The sequence below is a fragment of the Pangasianodon hypophthalmus genome, chromosome 21 (genome assembly GCF_027358585.1).
Source record: "Pangasianodon hypophthalmus isolate fPanHyp1 chromosome 21, fPanHyp1.pri, whole genome shotgun sequence".
Classification (NCBI taxonomy): domain Eukaryota; kingdom Metazoa; phylum Chordata; class Actinopteri; order Siluriformes; family Pangasiidae; genus Pangasianodon; species Pangasianodon hypophthalmus.
Genome location: NC_069730.1, coordinates 8,128,198 through 8,154,340, shown reverse-complemented (window position 1 = coordinate 8,154,340; position 26,143 = coordinate 8,128,198). Strand labels below are relative to the sequence as shown.

At 38.6% G+C, this 26,143-nt stretch overlaps 1 protein-coding gene across 3 annotated transcripts in view; it reads right to left on the bottom strand.

Annotated features, from left to right (window-relative positions):
- Window positions 1-1,312: 1,312 nt before the first annotated feature.
- kcnq3 (potassium voltage-gated channel, KQT-like subfamily, member 3) overlaps window positions 1,313-26,143 on the bottom strand; it is a 51,380-nt gene continuing 26,549 nt past the window's right edge. For all 3 annotated transcript variants that reach the window (XM_026941259.3, XM_053227674.1, XM_053227675.1), the window contains 11 exons: window positions 25,421-25,591; window positions 24,029-24,139; window positions 21,760-21,855; window positions 19,632-19,726; window positions 18,090-18,116; window positions 12,479-12,714; window positions 11,730-11,835; window positions 10,856-10,987; window positions 10,664-10,759; window positions 8,270-8,354; window positions 1,313-4,428 (listed from right to left, as the gene is read on the bottom strand). In XM_026941259.3, the coding sequence (XP_026797060.1) occupies window positions 3,865-4,428; window positions 8,270-8,354; window positions 10,664-10,759; window positions 10,856-10,987; window positions 11,730-11,835; window positions 12,479-12,714; window positions 18,090-18,116; window positions 19,632-19,726; window positions 21,760-21,855; window positions 24,029-24,139; window positions 25,421-25,591 (1,719 nt within the window). In that variant the 3' untranslated portion in view covers window positions 1,313-3,864. The remainder of the gene's footprint in view (window positions 4,429-8,269; window positions 8,355-10,663; window positions 10,760-10,855; window positions 10,988-11,729; window positions 11,836-12,478; window positions 12,715-18,089; window positions 18,117-19,631; window positions 19,727-21,759; window positions 21,856-24,028; window positions 24,140-25,420; window positions 25,592-26,143) is intronic.

The following is a 26,143-nucleotide window of genomic DNA, read 5'->3' as shown; positions in this document are numbered from 1 at the left end:
AATGTTTTGGAAATTCTTTTATATCGCTCTCCTAATCAATATCTTTCGACAAGTGTGATACCGTACATGCTTTGTAAGCTTTTAGTGGACCATGGCTTCTGCAGTCAGATGAAACCAAGGAGATGTCAGGAAAATCCTACAGAAGCAGCTGGTGTTTATTTGGTGTTAATCACAATAATTTAATTGACAGCTGTATGATAATTACTTTTGAACAAGAGATTGAATGTGACAGAACGACATCCCCAGTTGTAAAAGGGTGTACACACATGTGCAACCAGGTTATTACTTTTATTTTCCCCATTTTCTCCTAAAATGTTTCTCATTTTTCACTTAATTTTTTTTTCACATTTTTTTCACATTTTTATACTTTGTATTTTCACATTGAGGGTGGAAAAAGTTCTGACATGATTTATCTTGGTTTAATTTATTTACATCACAAAAACTTGCCATTTAGGGGTGTGTAGACTTTTTATATTTATTGTGTGTGTATATATATATATATATATATATATATATATATATATATATATATATATATATATATATTTACTATATACAGTCAGGTCCATAAGTATTTGGACAATGACACAATTTTTGTAATTTTGCCTCTGTACACCACCACAATGGATTTGAGATGAAGCAATCGAGATGTGATTGAAGTGTAGATTTTCAGCTTTAATTCACAGGGTTTACTAAAAAAAACTGCATTAATCATTTGGGAATTACAGCCATTTTTGCCTGTAATTAGCTGTAAAAGAACCCACAATGTCTATGGTCATACTGTTAAACTTGACCATACCTGTATAATGTTATGGGTAGCCATTTTGCAGGAGTCTGATGATTTCTTTGCATTTTTGGATAAAAGAGAAGATATGGGACCAATTTGAAAGATGATAATTTATATGAACAGGAAAAAATTTCACATCTTCCATGGTCCACCTTCCCCAATCTAAACATACAGCTCCAGCTTAACTGGCTCTTGCACTCAGAATATGAGGTATATGTATTCCCTTCATTATTCAAAGAGATGAACACTTTCCCTGAAAAATCATAAAAAAATATTGCACTACTCTGGTTATGCTCCTCCATTTCAAATACACTCTTATAAACAAATTGAAAACTGGTTAAAACCAAAGGTAGAAGCTGCAGCTTCCACAATTGACATTGAACCTTTATGGGACATTGATAGGAATGTTCAGCATATATCTGCATCCTTCAGCTGACAATTCCTTTTTGCCCATTCCTAGGATTTTTTGAAGGTTGTCAGACTTTGAATGACTGCATTTTTGGAAAATAACTTCGACCAAACACCAAATTGGATACATTTTTATTAATAACTGGTGCAATGTAACATAAAAAATTAAGACATCTGCACATTGTTTCTGTAAGTCAAGCTATTAAACTGGTCAAGACCAGGATATAAATAAAAAGTTTATTATTTAAAAACCTGGAATGAATAGCTCAGAAGGCCACTAGTGTGAACGCATCTAATCTGCAAATTAAAAAATGGAAAAATGTGATTGGCTGGGGCCTAGTAAAACAAATGTATATTTTGTAGAGCAATTGGATGACTGGCTGGTTTATTCACAAACAAAATATGTGGCTATAAGGAACCTGTACGCCCAAATGGCAAGGCACAAATAATGAATAGCAGTCATTAGTCACTGATGGCAGGCTGTTTGTGAGTTTACAGTACATGAGTGTGGTCAATGTGTGAGTTATCAAAATCCATTAAAGCGCACACACACACACACACACACACATGCATGTTAAGAAAGAAAGAAAGAAAGAAAGAAAGAAAGAAAAAAAGAAAGAAAGAAAGAAAGAAAAAAGAATGGTCAGAGTAAAAGGAAAGGATGTTAAGCATTCAGAAATGATCATTCATATTTTCTATATTCAGAAAAAAAGGTTATAAATCAAAGAAAGCATCTCTGTAAAGCTTTGATATACTGAGTGTTAGGTTTACAAACAACATGTTATCAACTTATTCATACATCATAAATATCAATAACTGTATTGATTTAGAATTTTTAAAAAAAAGTCATTTTTTCTTTTTTCATATTTGACACTATTGTTTAATGTAATTCTGATAATAGCAAGAGAATAAACATTGAAGCTCTTCCTGCGTATTTTAGTGCACATCTTGAATATTGGGCACCATGAAGTTTGCAGTCCAAAAGTCTTTCTATGGGGCCACATTTCTGCATTATATCATGTTCCCTGCTTTAACTATTCAGCAAATCACCAAAATAAAGTTCAAGTATATAAAACATGGCTCTAAAGGTCCAAGTTGGACTTTTCTGGCTTTGTGTATTCAGACTTTTAGTCCTGTTAAAGATAATACATGCTCACTTACCCTAGGACTGACTTGAATGCCAAACTGATATTTTGACCAAACAAGCTTAGATTAGGTCAAAATTATTTTATTATTATTATTATTTTTATATATTATTATTATTATTATTATTTAAGATTAGGTCAAAATGATAATATAGTTTTAGAAGGGAATGCACAAATACAGTATGTTGACTACTTTATATATGCAGCAGGGGTTACCCATTTTTGGACAAAGAAAAAAAACACCTGGTGTGGTTTAGTTAGTTGGACTTTTTTGTGTTTTGCATAAAACTAACCTGACTTAGATTAGTTGGTTGGATATAATTAAAAAAAAAAAAAGTCTAATAGCAAACCATGTGATTGTCAAAAACATTCAGATAGAAACTTCATAAGCAATCACATGGGGATACAAGAAGTTTTTATTCATATTTGCATCCCATTACAAAGTCCATGAGACATACTAAGTTTTTAATAATGAGCTATTGGCAAGTACTGTCTTTTTGAGTTGAAAAACTGAGAATTATACACTTTTACATAAAAATTTCTTTCTACAAATCATTTTAATTAATTTTTTTTAGGAAGTATAGGAAGACATCTACATGTTCTGAATGATCAAGCAGAGCCACTTGAGGTGGTCAGATGCCCCCTGTTTGGCTCCCACTCGAGCTGTATTAGGCATGGGCCACTTGGCGGAGTACCTTCATATAATAATATACGTCAAAGCTAATGGAGTGGCTAAAAGTGACCACACTCAGTGTCAACAACCTGAAATTATTTGTTTGGATGATGTGGACTCTAACTGTGTGCTAACTGTGGATTACAGAACTAACATTCTTTGAGCTGGCAGTTGTGAAAGCTGTGAAAGTCAATCAACCACGGTACAGATTCCAAGGTAAGTAGCTGGACTAAAGTCATGTGGACAAAGCAGCATTGGGGTGACTCTGGTCTAGTCACCCCAATCCACAATATGTATACTCTGAGACGTCCAAGGAAGTGCACTTGGTAATGATCAAGATGTGACATGGTAACAGACATTTACATAAACAGCCAATTAAGTTATAACAAATACTCTGCATTTCAAAAGAAACATAAAATAAGTGCAAAACAATAGGAAAGTATAATGACCATTAACTGCTTTAAAGGTGAGTGTCATGCAGTCCATGCATATGAAGAAAAACAGATGATTGTAAATATAAAAATAAGTGTACAAAAATGGCATAGCATTTAGTTTTCTTTCGTTTTTTTTTTTCTTTTTTACAGAATTTTCCATTTAATGTAATCCCTTCTTGGTCTGCACTTGTGCAATGTCTAACACTAAAGACAAAAAGATAAAATGCATGCATTCCATGCAGTGCTCCTAGCTTTGCAGCGATAAAGCATGTTGATATATATTTATATATAGTCCATTAATAACAATATTGTCTTTGTGTGTAAGTGTGCTGTACAGAGGCTGCAGTTTAAAAAAAGCAGTCTATATACTGTTACCTTTGCATTTGTGTGTATGTGTGTGTGTGTGTGTGTGTGAGATCAAGGCGGGGTGATCCACACTTCCTCTGTAGGGAACACATCTCCAGTAGAGGACAGTGGAGCCTGTCCACTTGGGGTGAAAGGTTCAGTGTCTGTATCTGTCTCACCCTCTGCTAAATATTGGCACTCATGACCCCAGCTCAACCTTGCCATGACTCCTGACCCATTGCCTGTGATCTCCTCTCTCTCGGCAGAGATGCTGAAGCCACTGGGTGATCGCTCTAGCTCCTCATGTGTGACAGAAAGCAATGACAGTGGTGTGCCTGCCCTCTGGTCCAAATACAGCCTTTCAGATAGTTCAAAGTGGGAATTAGGGGAGTGGGCTGATGGCAGTGGGCTGATGGGTAGGACAGTGGGGCGGGGTGGGTTTGTGTGTGAGAGTGTGTGGGAGTGTATATAGTATTGGTTGTAGGGAACAGGCGGGGCATAGGTGCAGTACACTCGGTCTCCGCTGATACTGACAGTGACATCACTGCGTTCCATGGTAATGGGGGCAGGTGCTGTGAGGTCATACTGCATGTGCATGTCCACCAGGAAGTCAAGTTTCTTCTCCATGTCTGTCACCTGCAACAATGGCAACAAACCATAATTACTTTCCTTGAAAAACAGCCTTAACATCTTAATGGAAAACAAAAGCATCTCATCTCAAACACAAAACTGTGGGGCAGGAGCGTGGTGAGCGCCCATTTGTGAATGGAGGGCTGAGCTGGGAAAAGTGAGTGGTAAGGACCGAAACCTGTGCAGGATTTTTTATAACAAGTATACTGTGTTTCGATGAGTGGCAGCAAGGATAAAAGGGGGAAGGCCATGAGAGAGAGAGAGCTGAGCAGCACAGAGCCCAGTGTGTGTAGATGTGCACAGTCAAATAAAATCTTTGAAAAGAATTTTGAGTTGTCTCAAGCCTGCCTCCCATCTCCTCATTTCTGGACCAACCCGTAAAAGTGTCACACTGGTGCCAACACCCAGGAAATTGAGGAAGATTCACCACCAGCAGCGCTTCCAGGCCCTTCTCCAAGCCCAGGCAAAGGACTGGCAGGTGCTATGGAGCCTGGTCCAGTCGGTGGGTACTCCAGCAGTAGCCCCGGTGGCCGCTGAGGCCATGCCCCACATAGTCCTCTCCAAGATGGGACCGCAGGACGACCCGGAAGCATTTGTTGAACTCTTCGAGTGTGCCATGGAAGCATGGGGCTGGCCCTGCAACTGACTGGCAACATTCCTTTCTAATAGTTTGGCTATGAGAGGAAGGTTGGATATAGGTCTGTAGTTAGACAGTTCAGCTGGGTCTAAACTAGGTTTTTTAAGAATTGGTGTGACCGCTGCAGTTTTTAATTCCAGTGGAACAAAGGCAGAAGCAAGGGGCCTATTTATCAGGTAAGAAATAGGAACAAAGATAACAGATACATGTGTTCTGAGGAGAGATGTAAGAGATGGATCAAGCTAGGATGACAAATTTGATTTCAGGATATGTTCTAAAGCAGAGGGTGGGCAAGTGGGAGCAAAACTGGAGAGATTGTGATTAGTAATGAGTATTGATGAGAGTTCTACAGGTGTAGGTGGAATGTTGTGAGTAATGAGACATAACTTTATCATGAAAGAAGCGAAGAAAAGAATGACAGAGAGCATCACTACCAGAGATATTAGGTGGTTGTACACAGTAGCATAAAGTGTTTTGGGCTTACAGCTGGCACCTTACTGATGGTATTGGTGAAATAAGCTGACTGGGTGCTATTTAGAGCAGTCCTGTATCTCAACAGGTGCTAAAGAGTGTGTGTCTAGGTCAGTTTCCCTGTATAGGTGCTCAAGGCGTCGCCCAATCACTTTCATATTCCGAAGCTCAGGAGTGAACCAGGGAGAGGCATGAGAGGAGGGAATCAGCCTTGTCTTGGTGGGGACATGTTCTTCCCAAGCTTGAGCATGGTTATAGAAAAGTTATAGCTGAACAAGATCTCAGCGGGGCCAGAAGGTTCAGCAGAGTCAAGAATAGAAGAAGCATAAATAGAGGAAGAGAAAGATATTGGGTCAATTCCTTTCAGATTATGATAAGATATGGATTTTTTTTTGCTTTGATTTTTATGGATGAATAGTGAAACTGAAGTCAATGAGCTTATGGTCAGAGACACCAGGGTTGAGCCAGTGATTAAGACATTGTTTAGCCCCGATGAACAGATCAGATCAAGTGTGTGACCATGAGAGTGAGTGGGAAAGTTCACATGTTGTTTAAGGTTAAGGCATTCCAGTATTGACATAAGTTCATTGGTTTTAGCAGAATCAATGTTCACATGGATGTTGAAGTCACCAAGTAGTATTACAGGGGAGGATGTTGTGCAAGCAAGAGTAATTAGGTCACTAAGTTCTGCGAAAAAGTCTGGATGCCATTTTGGAGGTTGCTAGATTAGTATTACAAGGAGCAGTGTTAGACCAACCACCTTATACACCATGATGTTGTATCATGGAAATCAGCACTATTTTGATTTTGTTGCAGTAAACAACAGCAAGCCCACCACCTCTGCCTTGAATTTGGGGCTTGGACAGGTAACAGTACTGCACATGGAGTAACCAGATTGTGGTGTAAATAATCATTGGGTATTTGCCAAGTTTCTGTAAGTAGCAGCATATCCAAACTTTTGTCAGTAATTAAATCACTAAGCAGCGAAGGTTTCTACGTCAAGGAGAGTCTTTAACTAAATATCTGGTTGGACAGCGAATGATTCCAAGTGTCCGACAGTACGCTGACAGTACTAACGCTCTGAATTGTCATGTCAGGTATCTTTTGGCCATGATGGAACTATTGCTGGCAAGTATACAAAGAGCAAGAACAACCAAAAGTCTCAAGAACAGTAGTAGTGAGGTAATCCAAGTCATATTTGCCATAGGGTAAGGGCAGACAGAGATGAAAACAATTAAGTGTTTTCAGAGAAACCACACCAGTCAAAGGAGTAGCACTTTAGCCAGAAGACAGTAAAGTCAACACCAGCTAGCCTCTGACAGGAAAGTTACCCAACCTGTCAAGGATACAAGTAGACGTAGCTGAACAAGCGGGTGGAGAAACACTCACCAAAACTGCCGAGACAGGGAGCAGATGGGAAGAGGGCTTGTGGTATGCTGAAGCGGTGTAGCGTAGCTTCTTTCCAGTATCCAGCAGTGTATCAGTTGCCTATCCAATGTAGAGCAGCTCCCTAACAGTGCCTGGGAGCAGTGCCTTGGACAAGCAGTGCCTTGGCTCCTTTGCAATGTACTGTGGCTCACCTTACACTGTAATGAGGCTCTCTTGCAGTGTATCGTGGCTCCCTTGGAGCGTAGCACGGCTTTCTTGCAGTGTAGCACAGATTCCTTCCAAAAAGCCCACCTAGTGTAGTTTGGCTCCCTTGCAGTGCAGTGTGGCTACCTTCCAATGGGCCTATCCAGCGAATGTGGCAGCAGATGATCACCTCAGTGACCATCTGAGGTGAGCACTCAAGGACAGAAGAGGCAAGTGTGGCAAAAATAAGTGTGGCAAGACAGGAAAAGCAAACATAGAACATATTACAGTAGAAGAAACACAGAAGAGAAACCAGACCAGCCACAGGTGGCACCAATGTGAAGTGGCAGCCAGATGCGCATATCGTACTCACACCAGAAGAGAGCTCAGGACACAGCCAGAAATGCCATCAGGACTGGCCGCTTTCCTGATGATCACATGATTCAGAGCCCTCTGAACCTCTGAGACATGTGCACTCATCACTAACAGAGCTGCTTCCTTCTGTAGTGCTAGTAGGCAGGCTAGTTCTCGAAGCTTGCATAGAAAGTATTCAGCTCGTTGGCCAGAGAAGAGTCAGCTCTCACCGTGGTGGTGGATTTGCCTCCAAAGGTGCTGACAGTCCTCAGTCCCTGCCAAATGAGTCAGGAGACATTAACCTGGAAATGAGACTCAACCTGCTCCCTGTACCAGAGTTTAGCGGCTCTCACTGTGTGTCGAAGAACGTAGCACACCACTTTGTATTCACGGCAGCTCAGCTGGTTTTATCCACCCATGGTTTCTGGTTGGGGAAAGCCCTTATTGTGACGGTGTGTGATGTTTCCTTAATTATCATGCTAACAAAGCTAACTGCTACACCCACAAACTTGTTGATGTCACCAGAACTCGCCTGGAACATCATCGAGCGTGTCCTGCAGAACAGCTTCTGATTGGGTGGACCAGCGCTTCACTGCCCTCCTCTCCAGAGCTTCCTGTATGAATCTTTGTTTATATTCCGGTCTGAGGAAAACAATCTTTTCCACTTCTTTTTGTTTACACCAATTCGTGACCTTTCCGATTGGGTTGTTCGGAGCCATTTCCGGTCCAACCCATAAAAGTGTCACAGAAAGAGATCCATAAAGTTCTGTAAGATAGGATTAGTACAAAAAGGAGTTGTGAGCAGGAAGGTACCTGTCTCTCTACCCGCACAAATCTGCCCATCAGACTTTGGTCCTCAGTATCTGGCAGGCCTGCTTTAGCCAGATAAGCCTCATGTCTGAGAGACAGAGACAGAGAGAGAGAGAGAGAGAAGTTTTTGATAATAATAATGATAATAATAATAATAATAATAATATAAGCAATCATGCTTGACATCATGTATACTGCTAACTAGCTGAGCTGAGTTGCTTGCCAGCCATGCCCCTAAATCTAATCTACTGTAGCATATATTTGCATTGCATTCTGTAACTCCAACATTTGTTATCCACTCTACTTCTATGTTAGACCTCTCATTAATATGACATTGAGTGTCACTGAAAAATGATGGGTGATAAAAGCAGCTCTTTGTTTTTAGGAGCTAACAGCAAAACCTGACAATCTGTTATGTTTGAGATCAAAATATTCTCCTAATGAATGCCATTTTAACTGTGCTAGCAATGGCCGTCTGTGACAACAGTGTGGCATACTACCATTAACTCCTGGGAATAACATGCATAGAGTATCAACCAAAAAATTAGCATCAAAATCACTTAACAGATCACAAATATTTCAATATAAACATACTTAATGTTTTTCAGGGTGAACTATTCCTTTATGAGCTCTATTTTCATGCAGGCACAACTGTAATGTGAGGGGTATTTTGTGTTCTGCAGTGAAGGAGGCTGCACAGGCATGGGTGGATCAGATCAACAGGGAGCGGTGGCATTGAAAGATATTCCAGTGGTATTTCCAAATCCATTTTAGCTTCAAATTAATGCAAACACAATGACAAAACAATATTTTCCTGACTTCAAGCAGTCTTGTCCCATTTCTTACAGCCCAGGTTTCTTCGCTTTTTTGTTACCCTACTTCACCCAAATGCTTACTAAATACAACTGATGGTATTATTTTATCCATAACAAGTAAGAACATACAACTACTAACCATGGATTAGACAGTTGTGTCATTATCCACAAACCATTTTTCATCTTATATCTTACATAATTTTTCATTTTACATAATGCTTTTATGCTACATCATTTTACAATAAAAAGCATATTTCACGCAAAAAATCTGCGATCTGCTTTTATTTTATTTATTTTTTTTTTTCAGTTACTGGCAATTCTTGTTTTAATGAGGCTGATCTAGATGCTATTAAAAAAAACTGCTAAGAGCACTACTCAAGAAAAACCTTTCAACAACTACACAGGTAATTTCAATAATCTGAAGGAGCGATCCAATATCTTTAACACCTGCATACCGGGATCTGAATATGAATAAGACTGCCAGTATTTTTGACAAATCTTTATTTAAGTGTACATTTGTCTACAACTATTTCCCTGAAAGACACACTATGTTTCACATCTTCCACCATCACTTGTTCAGAGGAGCCTAACTCAATTCCATTCAAATGCATTTGTATAGAGCCTATTCTTTATGATTCTTTATTACTACAACAGAGCAGGCTCATTCCACTACTCTTGGTTCAGTTTCTGGAAACAAGTAACTAGTTATCATTAATGGGCAATTGATATTGCTTATTTTATTGCTTATTGCTAAAATTATTTGATATTGGCTGACAGCAGCTATTAGACTCATTACCTGAGGTCAGATGTCATACCCCGTTGAAACAGTTACCCATTTTGATAATTCACTACTTCATCACATTAATTGAACAGAAACTACTCAGCACCTAACACCATCACTCCTGACCAGCCTCTTACCTTAACCAACTAGCAACAACAATAACAAAAAAGATAAAGAGCTGCCTGCCATTACATGTCCTTAAATTGTTGCTTAAAGTTTTGGATGTCACCAATATTTTATTTCCAGTTTGCACAGGTTACAAACAAATGTGTATCCATTACCTTGTAAACATGTCATGCTCATAAACATTGATAACTATGGATGTTGCCATGGATGTTGGATAGTCTTTTTTATCACTAGAAGAATGCATCCTCTGTAGCTGCAGTGCAATACTGTTATTCCCAGAGAACTCTGTTCAGGAATGTGCACTAATAAACGAGGTTATTAGAAGCATTGAATTTGTTCTGGTCAGATATAACAGTTTGTATGTTGCGATTTGTTTGATTCAAAAATAATGTTTAACTAGTTCTGTGAAAAGGGAAAAGTATCGGTATAGTGTGACAAAATGCTACATGCTACTTGGTATTTCAAAAAAGGAGGCTGTTACTGGAAAAGCTACATTATTTTGAAACTACTAAAATATGTAGCTAACTACTCCTCAACACTGCTCTTGTGTGTGACACTGGGAAGTGGCATTAAAAATCATTCAGTATACATGTAACTTTGAAATATTCAGTATACAGTACATGTTGGTTACAGGTAACTTTCAATAACTTTGTAATGTAATTTAGGAATTCTCACCTGGGAGACTGTTGAGATGGATAGGGGAAAGGTGTTTTGGGGGTCTTTTTATGTTTTGGAGTGAGAGGTGGACCAGGAGAAAAAATCAGATCTATTCTGTAGAGAAAGAAATACAAAGCACAGATTTAGTTTGAGGTCACTGGAATACAGGTCTCTGTCCACCCCACAGAGATGTGTGTGTGTGTGTGTTACCGTGACTGGAGGTATTTGATCCTGCAAAGCATGTCCAGGTGTCCTGCAGAGTACTGCTCTATCACATCCTTTACATCATATGGCCTCAAGGTCTCCTTAAAATGCTTTTTATTCAACAGGAATATCAGAATCCTAATACACACAAACAAGGAAATAGAGATTTTATTTAGGCCACGCACTGTTTATTGCTTAAATATGTAACAAGTTTTTAAAACACTATTGTGACTGAACAATAAAAGAGATAATAAATAAAAGTGGATCTGGTAGCTTGACCTGTAAAATCAAAAATGAGAAATTCTTTAACTAAGACCCTGGCTGATCCCCATTTGCTTTTTCCCCCCAAACTGCAGATTTTATTTAAAAGCATTACAAGAATATACTATTTCTTCTCTTCTCTGGGCTGGTATTTAACGGTTAATGACGTTGGCCCTTTAATAGAAGCCCATTTGCTAGAAGAGATGATAGGCTTTATAAGGGGATATTTTAGGCAGACCACACTTTCCTGTCATTAATCACTGGGAGTATTCGAGAAGTTCACATATTATTAATGTGCGCTTGCACACATCCACATATGAGTGCATGATCACGGATCCATTAGTGCAGATTGAGGTGGCATGTCACTGTGGTGATTTGTAACGGCCGAGGTGTGGGGGTGAGATATTCATGGAGCAGTTTTATTACTGCAGATGGCACACACTTTATCACCTACACTGCCTTAGCTGCACTCAGCTGCAAAGGGCAATGCCAGGTTAATGAAAATTGAGAAAACATGTGCATGTGTCTGTGTGCTTTCATTATGACCTTTGTATTTATGTTGGTCCACAGTTATATATGTTTGCTTTCTATGTCAATTTCTGTAAGGGTACTTGCTTACCGGACTGCTCTGATGACTAATTTAAGAGTGGGAATCATCTCCTCCATCAGGATGTCAGGAGGGAAGCCCTTCTCCTCAGGGGTGGGGTCTGGCAGTCCGGCCGTATCTACGAGAAAAGATCAACAGCTAATGCATGTGGACATATTTAATATTTCAGAATCTATATTCATATGTAATATATTACATTTCATATTATATAAGCTATGTGTTTATGTTTAAAAGCCAACAGGTGTGAAGTACACTTTAGGGTGCAAGATGAAGCCTTACTCAATGCAACGCAGATGCAATTGCTATTGTTGGTATATACAATATTTAAAGGATCTATTATTACTATTTCAGTAGAATTGTACTACTACTATAATATAATCCTAATGCAGACTTGAACGGAATTGTGACTGGTGTGAAAACACATGGCTCAGTGGAAATTTATAATTGGCTTCTAACTACCTATATTAGTTTTTCAAAAACAAGATGAAAATGAATTTTCAATTAAATTTGTTTTATTTTTTCCACAATAAATTAAATATAATATAAAGCACAATGGTTTTAAACATCTGTCTGTGGATCTAACTGATCAACTATGAAACTTTTGACTTTGAGCTTTTCAGAATAAAATTTTCTTTTTACTAAGTTTTCAAAAACAGTTTCTGAAAAGACATACAGTTTGTGCGACAGGGCTGTCTGCATGCTCCAGAAATTGTGTGTGTGTGTGTGTGTGTGTGTGTGTGTGTGTGTGTGCGTGTGTGTACCATCTGAACTCTGTCTCAGAGAGTAGGCTTTCATTCTGAACGCAGTCCTGAATCTCTCTCTGTTGCTGAAGCCAGCAGGTTTTGCATCTTTAGATGGACTCTCTTCAGCTACCTCTGCTGGTCCACCATTCCCGGCTCCACTCCCAGCATTCCCAGCAGGCATCATAAGCCAGCCTCTCACTGAAGATGGCCGTGGCGTGGGCAGCCGCACACGATCCAGCAGAGTCAGCTTCTGACTGAGACACACAGGGACAAAGCACTGTTTAATTCCCTACCCAGGGCCTAGTAGCGTTTCCTCTGCTCCAGTATGCTCATGAAAAGGAGGTGAGACAGAGAAAGTGCATATTAAACAAAAGAATAGTGACACGAAATAAGAGAAAAATCAGCATAGAAAGAAGAAAAGATTCTGTTGTAGAGAGAATGGGTACCTGCAATCATAATTTTTAAGGATTCTTACTCTCAAGTGTGAACATTATCAGAATGTTGAGTGATTCTCATCCTCAGGTATAGGGAGCAGAACAGCACTTTGAGAGATTGCAATCGTCATTATACAACAGCGCTGGTGAAATCTCAAAGCAAATGGATAACACAGGAACTCTAACAAAACATGTTATTTAACAAAGAAAATGTATAATTGTGATATGCTTTGATATGAAGTTTTCTGTAAGTAGACATTTATATAGTTTTTATGGAAGGACTCTCAAGCCCACTGTGTGGATTCGTTTCCTATAACACCACAACTCATCGTGTGTTATTCCTTACATATGGCCGGTTAAAGGTCGTAATCTGGCCCACCAAATGAATTTAAATCTGTGTTTTATCTTACAATTATCTTGTCTACTATAATTTAATAGGAAGATTTGAAAATAAAGTTAGTCTCTGTTATTCCACTAGGGGACAATATAAAGCAAAAAACTCAAGTTTATAAACTCATCTACTGACAAAATGACAGAAAGGAAGTAGAGCCGAAGGTTAGATATGTTACTTTGAGTCAGAGTGGAGGACTGCGAGGCCACCTGGGCCATCAGGGTCACTTGTGCGGACGAGAATTATCAGAGAACATCCATGTGACATTCCAAAAGTGCTGATATTTAGTATAACCGCACTGGGACGTTGCACTGTTTGTATCACTCTGCTTGTTTGTGTTCGCCACATAAAATTCCACTTCCTAGTTTGAAACAGTTACTACAGTAGTGTTAGTGACATCATCAGTGGACAGGGCAAACGATAATTTCAGGAATATAATCTTAAATATAAAGACTTAAAATATGAAAGTTCATCAGATGAAGATGAAAAGGGATGCCATTTTCACCAGAAGCACCTTTAATAGGAATGTACAAAGCAATGTAAGCTTGCTAGCCAGCTAGCCGACATAAAGTGAGGGTGACTTGTTCAGGATCTATTTCCACTAGCAGAGCAAAAATAAACAGAACATTTGGCCATATTGTGTCTGAAATGTCACTTACTCTGTAATAATTTCTTGTTTATAGAACTGCTATATAAAAAGCAATACTGCATTCACAGTTGTGTGGTTATACTGTATATCGGCACAGCTGTGATTCGCTGTAGCTAATCAGCCGATATTCAGTACAACTGCACTCTTGCTCGTGCGATATTGCTTAATTATATAATGCCTTTAATTCTCCCCTCTTCTCTGGGTACATTTTTGTATAAAATGGAGATATATTAAAAATATGAATATTTAGTTCACAGTTTAATATTAAGATCAATTCATTTTAATGTTTATTCATTTATATACGGTACTGTGCAAAAGTCTTAGGCACCCTATTTTTTTAGTACAAACTTTGTTATAGATTTTTATTTTATGACCTCTACATTATTGATTATGTACTAAAAAGTACAAAAACTTTTTAGATTTCCAAACATTAGTTTTCCAACACAAAATTAAATGTTACAAATTTTTCATACAAAAACACATAATGAAGGCTGCTGGGTTTTGCTGCAAAAATAAGATGCAAGTGTGACAGTCAAAGTCTCCAGAAGAACTGTGACTGCGTCTGCAAGACACTCAGTAACACTTACAGCTCATTTCCTTATAAAACTGCACAAATTGTACCTGAGACCACTATTTTTTTTTTAAAGCGAAGGATCGTCACATCAAATATTGACTTTGTTTCATTTATTACTGTTTACTGCTCTTTATAGTATTTTTTTAATGTAGAAACATTTAATTTCATTATTTTTGAAGGCATCTTTGCTCTACAGCATTTCTTTGCATGTGCCTAAGACTTTTGCACAGTATTGTACATGTATTAATATTAATTAAGAACAATTTTCAACATTTTGTCTTTTATTGTAATGTTAAATGTTTCTGTGATTGGAGTATTCATGCTTTTACTGACCACCCCATCCCCCATGTACTCATTGCTGTTTCCCCATCACCCCCTCCCTGCATGCTTTGTTTATTCTCATGGCACTTGTTACGTCCTGTCAGCACTTCCTACACTATATTACCAAAAGTATTTGGTCACCCATCCAAATGATCAGAATCAGGTGTCCTAATCACTTGGCCTGGCCACAGGTGTATAAAATCAAGCACTTAGGCATGCAGACTGTTTTTACAAACATTTGTGAAAGAATGGGCCGCTCTCAGGAGCTCAGTGAATTCCAGCGTGGAACTGTCATAGGATGCCACCTGTGCAACAAATCCAGTCGTGAAATTTCCTCGCTCCTAAATATTCCACAGTCAACTGTCAGCTTTATCATAACAAAATGGAAGAGTTTGGGAACAACAGCAACTCAGCCATGAAGTGGTAGGCCACGTAAACTGACGGAGAGGGGTCAGCGGATGCTGAAGCGCATAGTGCAAAGAGGTCGTCGACTTTCTTCACAGTCAGTTGCTACAGAGCTCCAAACTTCATGTGACCTTCAGATTAGCCCAAGTACAGTACGCAGAGAGCTTCATGGAATGGGTTTCCATGGCCGAGCAGCTGCATCCAAGCCACACATCACCAAGTGCAATGCAAAGCGTCGGATGCAGTGGTGTAAAGCATGCCGCCACTGGACTCTAGAGCAGTGGAGACGCGTTCTCTGGAGTGATGAATCACGCTTTTCCATCTGGCAATCTGATGGACGAGTCTGGGTTTGGAGGTTGCCAGGAGAACGGTACATTTCGGACTGCATTGTGCCGAGTGTGAAATTTGGTGGAGGAGGAATTATGGTGTGGGGTTGTTTTTCAGGAGTTGGGCTTGGCCCCTTAGTTCCAGTGAAAGGAACTTTGAATGCTTCAGGATACCAAAACATTTTGGACAATTCCATGCTCCCAACCTTGTGGGAACAGTTTGGAGCGGGCCCCTTCCTCTTCCAACATGACTGTGCACCAGTGCACAAAGCAAGGTCCATAAAGACATGGATGACAGAGTCTGGTGTGGATGAACTTGACTGGCCTGCACAGAGTCCTGACCTGAACCCGATAGAACACCTTTGGGATGAATTAGAGCGGAGACTGAGAGCCAGGCCTTCTCGACCAACATCACTGTGTGACCTCACCAATGCGCTTTTGGAAGAATGGTCAAAAATTCCTATAAACACACTCCTCAACCTTGTGGACAGCCTTCCCAGAAGAGTTGAAATAGCTGCAAAAGGTGGACCGACATCATATTGAACCCTATGGGTTAGGAATGGGATGGCACTTAAGTTCATATGTGAGTCAAGGCAGGTGACCGAATACTTTTGGTAATATAGTGTATGTCATGCGTGCAAGTCCAGGAGCAATGTTATTTCATCTCACTGTATACTATACATTGTATATGGTTGATATAACAGTAAACATCTACTTGATTTGTCTTGACTTGACTTCTGACATTCTCACAGCTGTCAGTAGAATATCGCCTCTGGATCCTCCTTCAGGGGGTTGGGGGTGTGACTGTAAAGGAAACACTAAAGGGAGGGGCTCTATTTGTATTAATTATTCAAATTATTCAATACAGAGAGCACTGCAATTTTTTTTTTTCTTTTTAAATGTGAAAATGGTCACATAGACTACAACTGTTTGGAAAAAATCTGGGTATTAGCTAGTGTAGTTTGCCTTGATTATTTCACAGACCTTTAAAAATTGGTTAATCCTTCAGCACAACTCTCTCACACAAGCACATTTATACACACCACCTGCAGGAGAAACCAGACACTCTTCTCAGAGAAAAAAAAACCCAAAACAGCTCAGGGCATTCTGTATTGGCCGATCCCTTAGGACAGACCCTCAGACACACACACACACACACATACATTGATCTCTCCTGAGTGCTGTGAAAGGCAGGAGATTGCGCTGGTGAGAGAAGCTTTAAGGAGACACAGACTGTCTTCCGAGACAGATCAGACAGAATTACAACTGATTACCATGCAGTTTGAGAAGACACTTTCCCACACACACTCGCACACACAAAATCACTTCTCACGGAGCTTGAATCATCTACAGACAAATGGTGGACTTTGATGTGTGTGTGTGTGTGTGTGTGTGTATACATTTGTGTGTGTGTGTACATGTGTGTGTGTGTGTGTGTGTGTGTACATTTGTGTGTGTGTGTGTGTGTGTGTGTGTGCGCGTCCATGGGGTATATAAGAGAACTGCCACTGAAAGAAGGGTGAAGACAGACAGGAAGAGAATCAACACAAAGCAATCACCTGTAACTCATTCACACTGAATGAATAAATGCAGGAATGAAAGAGTGAATGATGAAATGGATAGATTAATAAATAATAAGAAATAAAATGAATGTCTCATCCGAAAGTGTGTGTGTGTTGCTCTAGTTTCTCCATTAGTGGACAGCGATAATGTCAGACTACAAGTTCCCAGACTTCCCAGGTTCCGTGTGTGTGTGTGTGTGTGTGTGTGTGTGTGTGTGTGTGCGTGTGTGTGTGTGTGTGTGTGTGTGTGAGAGAGAGAGAGAGAGAGAGAGAGAGAGAGAGAATGTCTATTCTGTGAGTGAGAGAGAGTAGTAACTTGATCATTAAGAGAACATGGATTACAACACAAAGGTGAGGCAATTCGACCATGCAGAACTCTGCACACTCCTCCCAGGTCTCTTCTCTTCTCTCTCTCTCTCTCTTTCTCTCTCTTTGTGTCTGTCTATTTTACACACACTTCACACAATCCACTGCACTTAATATATATGCAGTGGAGGGTCATTGTATGTGTCAAGGACATCTACTATATATCTCTTCCACACACAGAGACACACACACACACACACGTGCATCCCTTATGGTGAAGCTTTAGCTCTCAGACCATCTATCATCCACTTTATACTACTCCTGACATGCCTCATCAATCTATGACTAAGACAGACACACCATCCTTCTCTTTGCACCATCATTTTTCAGTGGACCACAATTCTTTCTTTCCTAATGACTTCAGAAAGACGTCATACACACTGCAATGTTCTGCACATCCTAATGACTTTACTCATTACACAGAAGGATGGGATCTTCACTAGAACACTCACACATAACACTATATATTATGCCTGCAGTGGCAGAATAATGGCAGCAGTTATTGGGAGTTATTTAAAGAAACACATTATATAGGCACATTAATCTCACACTCATAATAGCTATAATAAGAAGGAAACAGGGAAAAAGAAATGAATCTTACCTTGCAATCGCTTCCAAATTTTCTTTCCTTTATATAAAAGAAAACATACTTGGAGTTAGCAAGCAAGTCACTTTCTGCTTATAGTTCAACACACACACACACACACACACACAAACACACATACACACACAAAGGAATTTATATATAAGCATAATCAGAAAAGTGCTTTAACACAGGGGAGAGCTGGCACAGTTGTAACGCCCTTGTTTCTCTAAATGCATGCATGCAAATATGATTTCATTACATCCATATACAAGCATGTCACTTCTCTCTGTCTGTTTGAAAAAAAAAAACAGTGGGGCATCCACTCTTACTGAAAATATTTGTAAAAAAAAGAAAAAAAAAACAAAAAAACTAATTTTGTGCTCATTTTGTGTTCATAATTATAATATATATATATATATATATATATATATATATATATATATATAATTATAATCCTAATTTTCACAGACTGTACATGCTGCTTCTGTTTGCATTTGAGTTGCATGAGTGCAACCTGTAGTGCAACTGTTACTGTTACCAACTATATCTTGCTTCAGTGGGTCTTAGACTGTTAAGGGTAGCAAAAGGTGGAGCACTGAGAAAGAAAAGATGTGCACATCTTTCATCCAATTTCCATGCTTGTAAAGATGAACTGCAATTGATGCAAAGCTCATAAAATCATTATCGTTTTTTTTTATCTTACAATTATAGTAAGAGAATAGTATAGTAAAGCAGTCATATACCATACCACAGTAATCATAGTTACTATGAAATGAATTTTAAAAAATGAAAAAAAAAAGAAAAAAAAAAGATTTAATCCAGAAAAAAAAGATGAGATCAGCTCTCATCATCAATCAATTATAATATATCTTTAGATGGGTGATTGTTTTGTGTGCACTTCTCCACATGTGCATAATCAACATCCAATTATCTACTGTAATTACTTAATATTTTCCACACTACCTTTATAGGTATGTCATGCATTGTTACAATTGTGCCATGTGCCACTTGCAGTTAATACATATTTACCTATTAAATACTGTAGAATAAAGTACTACCAAAGTATCTTTATGGCATTTGGCAGATGCCCTTATCTCACTTATACAACTGAGCAGTTGAGGGTTAAGGTCCTTTCTCAAGGGCCCAGCAGTGGCAGCTTAGTGGTGCTGGGATTTGAACTCACAAACTTGATCAGAAGTTTAATGTCTTAGCCACTGAGCTGCCAACACCCTCCAAAAACATGACACTGTAATTGCAGATAATAAATATTAGTACATATATCCTGTGTCTATATGGACCCCCAGTCCACACACGTTCAGTACCTCATGGTAAACTCCTGGGAGAGCTGTAGATGGAACTTCAAATGCAAAATAACTATAAAACAAATAAGCAAATTTGACATAAATCACAAAATGGCAAACAAAAAAAATATAGCAAAACATAAATGGGGCTACAGTAAGTAATTCCACATGGGCATGAAACTAAATGTGAATTATCAAAAAATAAAGAGAGAGTGTGTGTGTGTGTGTGTGTGTGTTCAGAGCTTACTGTATGTACCTGAAGCATGGCAGAGAGATCACCGTTTCGTAGAATCTCCATGTTGCTGTAAGGTCTTCTCTTACTGGATTAGTAGCATAGTATCGCCAGGCTGACTGGAATCAAAAAGAGTGATGTAACATCTCATATTATAATTCAAGTCCATATATACAGTCAGGTCCATAAATATTGGGACAGTGACACAGTTTTGGTAATTTTGCCTCTGTACACCACCACAGTGGATTTGAAATGAAGCAGTCAAGATGTGACTGAAGCGTAGACTTTCAGCTTTAATTCAAGGGGTTTAACAAAAATATCGCATTAACCGTTTAGGAATTACAGCCATTTTTTACAGAGTTCCTCCATTTTCACAGGCTCCAAAGTAATGGGACAAACTAATATAATCATAAATATTAGGATTATTTTTATTACTTGGAGGTAAATCCTTTGCAGTCAATGACTACCTGAAGTCTGGACCCCATGGACATCACCAAATGCTGAGTTTCCTCCCTTGAGATGATTTGCCAGGTCTTTACTGCAGCCATCTTCAGTTGCTGCTTGTTTGTGGGTCATTCTGCCTTCAGATTTGTCTTCAGTAAGTGAAAAGCAGCTCAGTTGGGTTGAGGTCAGGTGACTGACTAGGCCATTTAAGAACATTTAATTTCCAAGCTCTTGGGCTGCTTTCACGGTATGTTTTGGGTTGTTATCCATCTGTACTGTAAAGCGCTGTCCTATCAGTTTTGCAGCATTTGACTGAATCTGAGCAGAAAGTATAGCTCTGTACACTTCAGAATTCATCCTGCTACTTCTATCAACAGTCACATTATCAATAAACCCCAGTGACCCAGTTCCATTGGCAGCCAAACATGCCCATGCCATAACACTGCCTCCACATGTTTGACAGATGATGTGGTATGCTTTGGATCATGAGCCCTTCCTTTCCTTCTCCATACTTTTCTTTTCCCATCATTCTGGTACAAGTTAATCTTGCATCAGAACTGGTCAGGCTTTTTTTAGAGGTTTTTTAGCAAAGTCTAATCTGCCCTTTGTGTTCTTGAGTGTTACCAGCGGTTTGCATCTTGAGGTAAACCGTCTGTATTTACATTCATGAAGGTGGCTCTTGATTGTAGACTTTGACAATGATAGGCCTTCCTCCTCCAGAGTGTTCCTGACTTGGCTAGATGTTGTGAAGGGGTTGTTCTTCAATAAGAAAAGAATTCTGCAATCATCCACTTTAGTTGTTTTCCGTGGTCTCCCAGGCCTTTTGGTGTTGCTGAGCTCGCCAGTGCATTCCTTCTTTTTAAGAATGTACCAAATTGTTGATTTGGCCCTCCTAAAGTTTCTGCTATCTCTCTGATAGGTCTGTTTTGGTTTTTCAGCCTAATGATGGCCTCCTTCACTTGCATCAACACCTCTTTGGATGGCATATTGAGAGTTCCCATGAACAGCTACCAAATGCAAATTCAACACTTGGAATCAGCTCCAGACCTTTTTTCTCCTTAATTTATCATGATATAAGGAGGAAACAGGCCACAGCTGGCCATGAAACTGCTTATCAGTCAATTGTCCCATTACTTTGGAGCCTGTGAAAATGGAGGAACTCTGTAAAAAATGGCTGTAATTCCTAAACGGTTAATGCAATATTTTTGTTAAACCCCTTGAATTAAAGCTGAACGTCTACGCTTCAGTCACATCTTGACTGCTTCATTTCAAATCCACTGTGGTGGTGTACAGAGGCAAAATTACCAAAACTGTGTCACTGTCCCAATATTTATGGACCTGACTGTATATGTAATTTCTACAACACATTCAAAATGATCCTGATGACTGAAAAAGTACAGAAAATCAGAAACACATTCTTTAAGTCAGTGGAGTAGATTTATATTTATATTAAACATATATTAAACATAAACACAATTGACTCCCCTTTCAAACACAGAGTGCTGTAGTCTCACAATTATCACATAAAGGATATAGTCTCATAATTAGTATGATTAATTGAAAGAGTTCCTATGTGGTGGATAACTGGTTCCAAGGTTTACACTGTGGTGTGTGACTAACAGCTTAATAGTGTGGTGTGGAGCAGTGCAGTGCATGACTGGCTGAGAGGGTTACTGTATGATGTGTGAGTTGCTAGATGAAAACTTACTTGTATGAGTCCAGCTGCAGGGTGCCTTCGTTTCTCAAAATGTTTCTGCCTATGCTGCTCCTGAACCTTAAGAGCCAAACCAGAACCCAAAATACCCTGCAGAGAAAACCAAACAAACACAAATATTTCTGCATTCAGGAATCTTTAGACATTAAATGCTGAGATATTTGAACACAATTAGAACAAACTTTAGGAAATGTCTAATCCAAGCTATGATTGGTTACCTGACAGATAAATGACAGAGCCAAATCAGTGGATGCACTAAATGCCAAACTAAACAAACTTGTTAAACCAAACAGACTGTCTGTCTAAGTGCTTGTCTTTGTAAATATTTTTGAAAAACCCCATCTTGGTTGCATTTGAAGACTGCATTACAAGATTGGAAAAAGACCATTATTTTCTACTGAATTTAGTTGGTTTTATTTCCCACAAGTCTACTGTCTCAACAAGATGCCTTCTGAATCTGTATGGCAAGCTTTCTGGGAAAAAAATAAATAAATAAAAAAAACCATTCTATTTGTATCAGTATTTGTATCTGTGTATCTATTTAGAGCACAATATCTGTTCATTCCAACTAATGTATTCATATTGGGTTGCATGGCTAATATACTTTTTTTTGTCTTTGTTTCTCTTTATTGCTCCAGTCATTGTTTCTGCTCTTTTGGAAAGTTACTGACTTATTTGTTGCACTTTAACTGCTGTATCTGAAAATGCAGACAGGAAAAAAGAAAGAAAAAAGAGCAGAAGTCTGCGCAAGGAAACCAGTACCAGTTAATTGTAATTTTTCAGTAAAATTACATTACAGTGTAGCCAGGAGTACTTCATAGTAATCTGAAGTCATAGCCTGTGTTTCATCCTGTGCATTAACTCATGTACAACCAAAGAGAGTGTAGGTTTCACAACTAATGACATTATACAAGCACAGTGTGTTCCAAGATCATATCTAAAGTGAGATGCAGTGGAACCAACTACAATGATTGTTTGAATAAACCATAAATTATTTTATTATAGAAAGCATGGCCTGGTTTATACCTGGGGTCTGATTTATCAAAGTGTGCGCATAATAAGTATAAGTGTAATAACATAATAAGCAATTACGAAAATTGGTATTTATGACAAGTGCATATGCACAGCTGTACAAAATGGATGATGACAAATCACAAACATTCAAATCACCGTATATGGTAAACAAATTCCCTTCCCAGTAGCCTGCTCAAGGTGCTGCTTGTTACCGATGACATGGAAGATGTCAAAAGGTCTAAGAAGATAAACTTCACCAACAGTGAAATAAACATTATGTTGCAGGTAGTAGAGCAAAACAAAAATGGTTTATTTGGCATTTTTATGTTTTTTTTTTTTTTTTAAGATTTTATGAGTACATGTGTGCATTATATTGCCCCACTTACATTTAGAAAATTTGCAATGGCTTGCTGTCTTTGCTGTCTTTTCTGCTGCTGGTTTTAGAAATGTAATGTTTTGTAGTGTGAGCGACATGAATGCAGGTGAGACATGTCATTATTTGAATCATACTTGGTTGAGAATTGCCAGACTTGTCTCCAATTTATCTTTGAATGTACTCATGGCTAAAAACCCTAAAATAGAGATCAATTAAAATACACTGGGTCAAAAAAATGAACTGATGATCCATTCCTCACTCTCAGCATAGTTTCCAGTGGTCATCATCCCAGTCAATCTTAACATGTGTTTTTTATATTATCTTACTTTACATTCCATCTGTGTCATCTACCTGCATCTTATGAGCATGGAATTTATTAATTACTCTGTCGATTATGCTTATATGGTTGACAGTAAGTGGGATGAAAGTTTGACATAATTAGTTTACCCGCTATTATACTTTTCTACCACTAGGGGTTCCTGCATACGCACAGTCCCCCTAATATATGCACATCCTCATGCACAAGCAAAACTTGATCAATCACATTCTAGGCAAAGAAACGTGTGAATGCATGGTTTATGAACAAAACTATGTGTATGACACCTCTGGCCAATGAGAAAGTAGAGAGATAACAATTTAACTGCCCAAATTCCATAACCCATTCTGTTTGGCTGATGAATTTTGAAGCTATTGCACAAGTACGAATCTAAGTACAAGGAGAAGGAAATCAAAGGGTTTGGCCAGCATGCAGTATTAATTTGAGTGCCTGTACACACTGAGCAAATGTATTTTCCCAAGCAAGCTAAAGAGACTGGCATGATAAAAAATTGCACCCTTCCATATGTAGAGTTGGCAAAGAGGAGTAATACTTACCGCTGGCAAAGCAAAAAATGAAACACCAATCAAAGTGAAGGTCCCGGCAAGTAGACGTCCTGGCCATGTCTTTGGTGTCTTATCACCATACCCAATCGTTGTCAAAGTTATCTGAGACAGGGATGAATTATTACTGAGTCATGTGTATTGTCTTATTGTCTTCCTCTCTTTTTCACATAAACCATCAGGTTCCTATTTTGTAGAGTGACATCCACAGGCACATGCTATGTTTAATATTCCTATCTATTTGGGATAGACTTCTGAAAGAGCTCTTTGAATAAAACAACAGCAGCCCAGTAAATTGAAACATGATACAAAAAAAGAACTTAGAACCTTTAGGACTCTCAATTTCAGATTGGACTTTTTATGCAGAAATATGGTTCTTGAATATGGAGAAGATTCTTTGCCAGATTGAAAAACAATCTGAAGTTCACACTGAAATAATGTGACAAGCAATACACAAATTGTATAGCTTTTCATTAGTGTACCACATTGAAAAGCTCTACATGTTGCATTGCTATGGAATGCAAAATCTTCTTTGCATTGCTAAATTTAAATTGTTTGATCTCTTCAGTGAAAACCAATTAGCAGTGTATTACTTTTTAAAGGGTATTATGTTTTAAATGACCAGAATAAAGTAATTACTGAAGATGAATGAGGGTAATCCCATTCTTCAATGATAGTTGGACATATTAAAACTTTTTTAAATGTGCTTTTTCTATAAACAACATTATGATGCCATCTACTTTCTATACTGCACCAGTCCTTTTTCCAGTAAAACACCTCCACAAGGTGATGCTGCCACCCCCATGCTTCACAGTTGGGATTGTGTTCTCTGGATTAAAAGCCACACCCTTTTTCCTCCATACATAGTGCTGAGTATTATGGCTAAACAGTTTGATTTTTGTTTAACCACAAACCACTCCTCTAAATACCTAGTGATCACTTGCAAACTTCTGATCCCTGGAATTCTGATACAGTGAATTAAAGATGAAATAAGTATGTGTCTAATTGATTGTTTTAAAATGATCTTTGATGTGAACAAAGCAGATGCCCTAATTTACTTGCCAAAAGAAATGTATGATAATATGAAACATGGAATTGTGAAAAACTGAGATATATCTTTAGCCAATTGTAACTCCTAGGTCGTACTGTGAGCTGCAAGTATTTTAGTCATATTAACAATTAATAAGGAATAAATGGTGAAACAATGAACAATGAAACAAATCATTCTGTTAGGAGGCTGTAAATCTAGCACAGACATAAGCTCTACCAGTGTAGAAATAGTTTCCAAGCATACACCTTTATATGTGTTCAGGTGTGTCATACTGTAGGCATGTTTGTGTTTAATAAAGCATGTGTATGCTTATAAATTTTGTTTTCCACTCTTACCAGTCCCCACCACAGTGCGTCAGCATAGGTATCAAAGTCCTGGGCAGGTGTTGGGGTGCCATCTTCATCAGTGGGTAGCGTCATGAAGACAACATCCTTCTCCACCAGGTAGACCAGGAAGGAGGACAGGATAAGAGACAGGAAGCCAATATACCACGCAGTGATCAGTTCCTGACACACACACACACAGACACACATGTACAGCCAGTCAATAGTACAGGCACTCCTGGTACCTTTTTATTATTTGTAAGGGGAAATATGTGAAGCAATATATAATATATATCATAATTTGCATTAACCTACATTGCAATTTGGAATTTGCATTGTAATCTTTTACCTTCAATTGCAATCTGCACATTTGCTAATATTTTTTACAGCGAGCCTCAGTAGATGCCATAGTTTGCCACTGCCACATGAATAAAATGATCCAGTAAACAAAGTCAGAGTTGCTGTGGCAAGTGGATATCAACAATTGTAGAAAGCTGAAACTTCTATGCAACTTTGAGACATGCTAGCTGATATCACTCAGCTCTTACCTTTGCGTACAAGAAGACTATATAAGTGAATTTCCCTGTTTCTAGCTTTTTCCCAGTTGACTGCAGCAAAAGTAAACAAGCAAATGGTGGCACAGGAGGTCTCAGGAGTGTATTAATTCTTGCTAATTTTCTGACCAATGATTTGTTGTTAAGACCATTTGCCATTTCGAGCATTTTTTTTTTTTTG